The sequence below is a fragment of the Triticum aestivum genome, chromosome 5B, assembly GCF_018294505.1.
Source record: "Triticum aestivum cultivar Chinese Spring chromosome 5B, IWGSC CS RefSeq v2.1, whole genome shotgun sequence".
Lineage (NCBI taxonomy): Eukaryota > Viridiplantae > Streptophyta > Magnoliopsida > Poales > Poaceae > Triticum > Triticum aestivum.
In genome coordinates, this window is record NC_057807.1 from 613,821,408 (window position 1) to 613,822,967 (window position 1,560).

At 52.7% G+C, this 1,560-nt stretch overlaps 1 protein-coding gene across 1 annotated transcript; it reads right to left on the minus strand.

Annotated features, from left to right (window-relative positions):
- Positions 1-252: 252 nt before the first annotated feature.
- LOC123117158 (non-specific lipid transfer protein GPI-anchored 5) lies at positions 253-1,207 on the minus strand. The gene is made up of 2 exons (XM_044537983.1): positions 766-1,207; positions 253-642 (listed from the first exon to the last, which is right to left on the minus strand). The coding sequence occupies exons 1-2, from the start codon at positions 1,118-1,120 to the stop codon at positions 449-451; spliced, it is 549 nt and encodes a 182-aa protein (XP_044393918.1). The 5' UTR covers positions 1,121-1,207; the 3' UTR covers positions 253-448.
- Between the last annotated feature and the right edge of the window lie 353 nt (positions 1,208-1,560).

Sequence of the window (1,560 nt, forward strand, 5' to 3'; positions counted from 1 at the left end):
GACCGGGTATGCGTGGAGCTTGACCGGAGGACGAACCGGGCGGGAGGGCGAGCGCTCCAGGAGAAACCAACCGCACAAGAAAACCACACCGCCACGTGTTCCTTGTATGACCGGCTTGACAAAACATGCTTATCAAAAAGAAAAGGTAAAGTGTGGCATAAAGTTTTTTTTTTTTTTTTGCGGTTGAACGGGGTAAAATGGAAAAAATGGTTTAAACGGGGTAATCCATATAAAAATGACAAAACTAAGGTAAAAAGTGAAATTGACTCTTCTTATTGTGTCTGCAGCAAAACAAGCAATAATTACATCATGCGGAATATTCTTCCTCAGGACCTCAGTACTCCCCAGTACCCAATGATAAACCAATAGGAAACTCAAATAGTACCACACAACAAACATATTTCTGAATCACCGGCCAGCAAGCGCTCCAGTCCAGTAGCCGAGACGCTCACACGGCCGACACGGCGTAGACGGCAGCGACCGCGAGCGCGAACACCAGACCCGCAGGGCCGTGAAGCGACGAGCCGCCGTTCCCCTGCAGGTACGCCGACGGCGTCGTCTTCGATCCCAGGCCGGCCGGTGTCTGCACTGCCGGGCTGGTCGGCGTTTTGGCACTGGCACCAGGAGCACTGCCACTACCAGCTGCAAGCAAAAAAAGACGGCTCGTGTCAGCAACCCAAGAACCTATAACACATTATTATACGTGCAGTGCAGCTCTTGAGTCTTGTAACTCGTAAAATACTACGAGTACTGTCGAGCACTTACCGCCGTTGCACTTGCTCGCCGGCGGGGTCTGCACGTTGCAGGCGTTGGGCAACTCGAGCGCGCGGGTCTTGTTGATGGTGACGCCTCCGAGCGACGACGAGTCACCGCCGAGCGCGGTGCAGAGGCACTGCGGCTGGGACTGCACGACTGAGGCGAGCTGCGAACAGCAGGACTTGGTCGGCGCTGTGCCGCTGCCGCTGATGTAGTTCATGCACGGGTACAGGCCGACCAGCGCCGTCGTGCACCCGGACTGCGCCGACGCCGACGACACCAGCAGCGCCAGTGCCACCGCCGCGGCCAGGAGGATGCTGCTGTTTCTGGACGTGGCTGCCACCGCTCTCGCTCTCGCCGCCATTGATGGACGTATCTTTTCCCTTGGTTTGATAGTCAAAGCAAGAGGCTTTTTCTTGGCTTGGGGCTAGATGCTGCTTGCTTACGCTGATCAGGCTGCGTGTTTATGCTTTTGACCCTCCAGTTGTGTGACTTTATATAAACAGTTTTTGTTGGGGGGAGGTGGAATTAGTTGGGCATGTTGGTGAGCTACATGTCCCTACCTCCTACTCTTGGCACGAAATGATTTCTTTCTCTGAGTTCCAGCAGTAGCGCATATTATTTACTCTTCAGAATAATATTATCCACGTGGCTGCTAAAATAGTTGGTGTTAGTAGTTGAACCAGGTGTTGGTCAACGCCGTCTTAGATGACGCCAACAACTGTATTGAGTGTCACCGTATGGATTTTATTGGTTGCCTCTTGTAAAAAAATGATTCCCGAGAAGGACAGTAACTTGGTTTGT

Bases quoted from the DNA above. Each gene is read 5' to 3' on its own strand.
- LOC123117158 (XM_044537983.1), bottom strand. From the start codon at position 1,120: ATGGCGGCGAGAGCGAGAGCGGTGGCAGCCACGTCCAGAAACAGCAGC. The intron at 643-765 runs GTAAGTGCTCGA...TTTTGCTTGCAG, and splicing joins GGCGAGCAAGTGCAACGGCG to CTGGTAGTGGCAGTGCTCCT.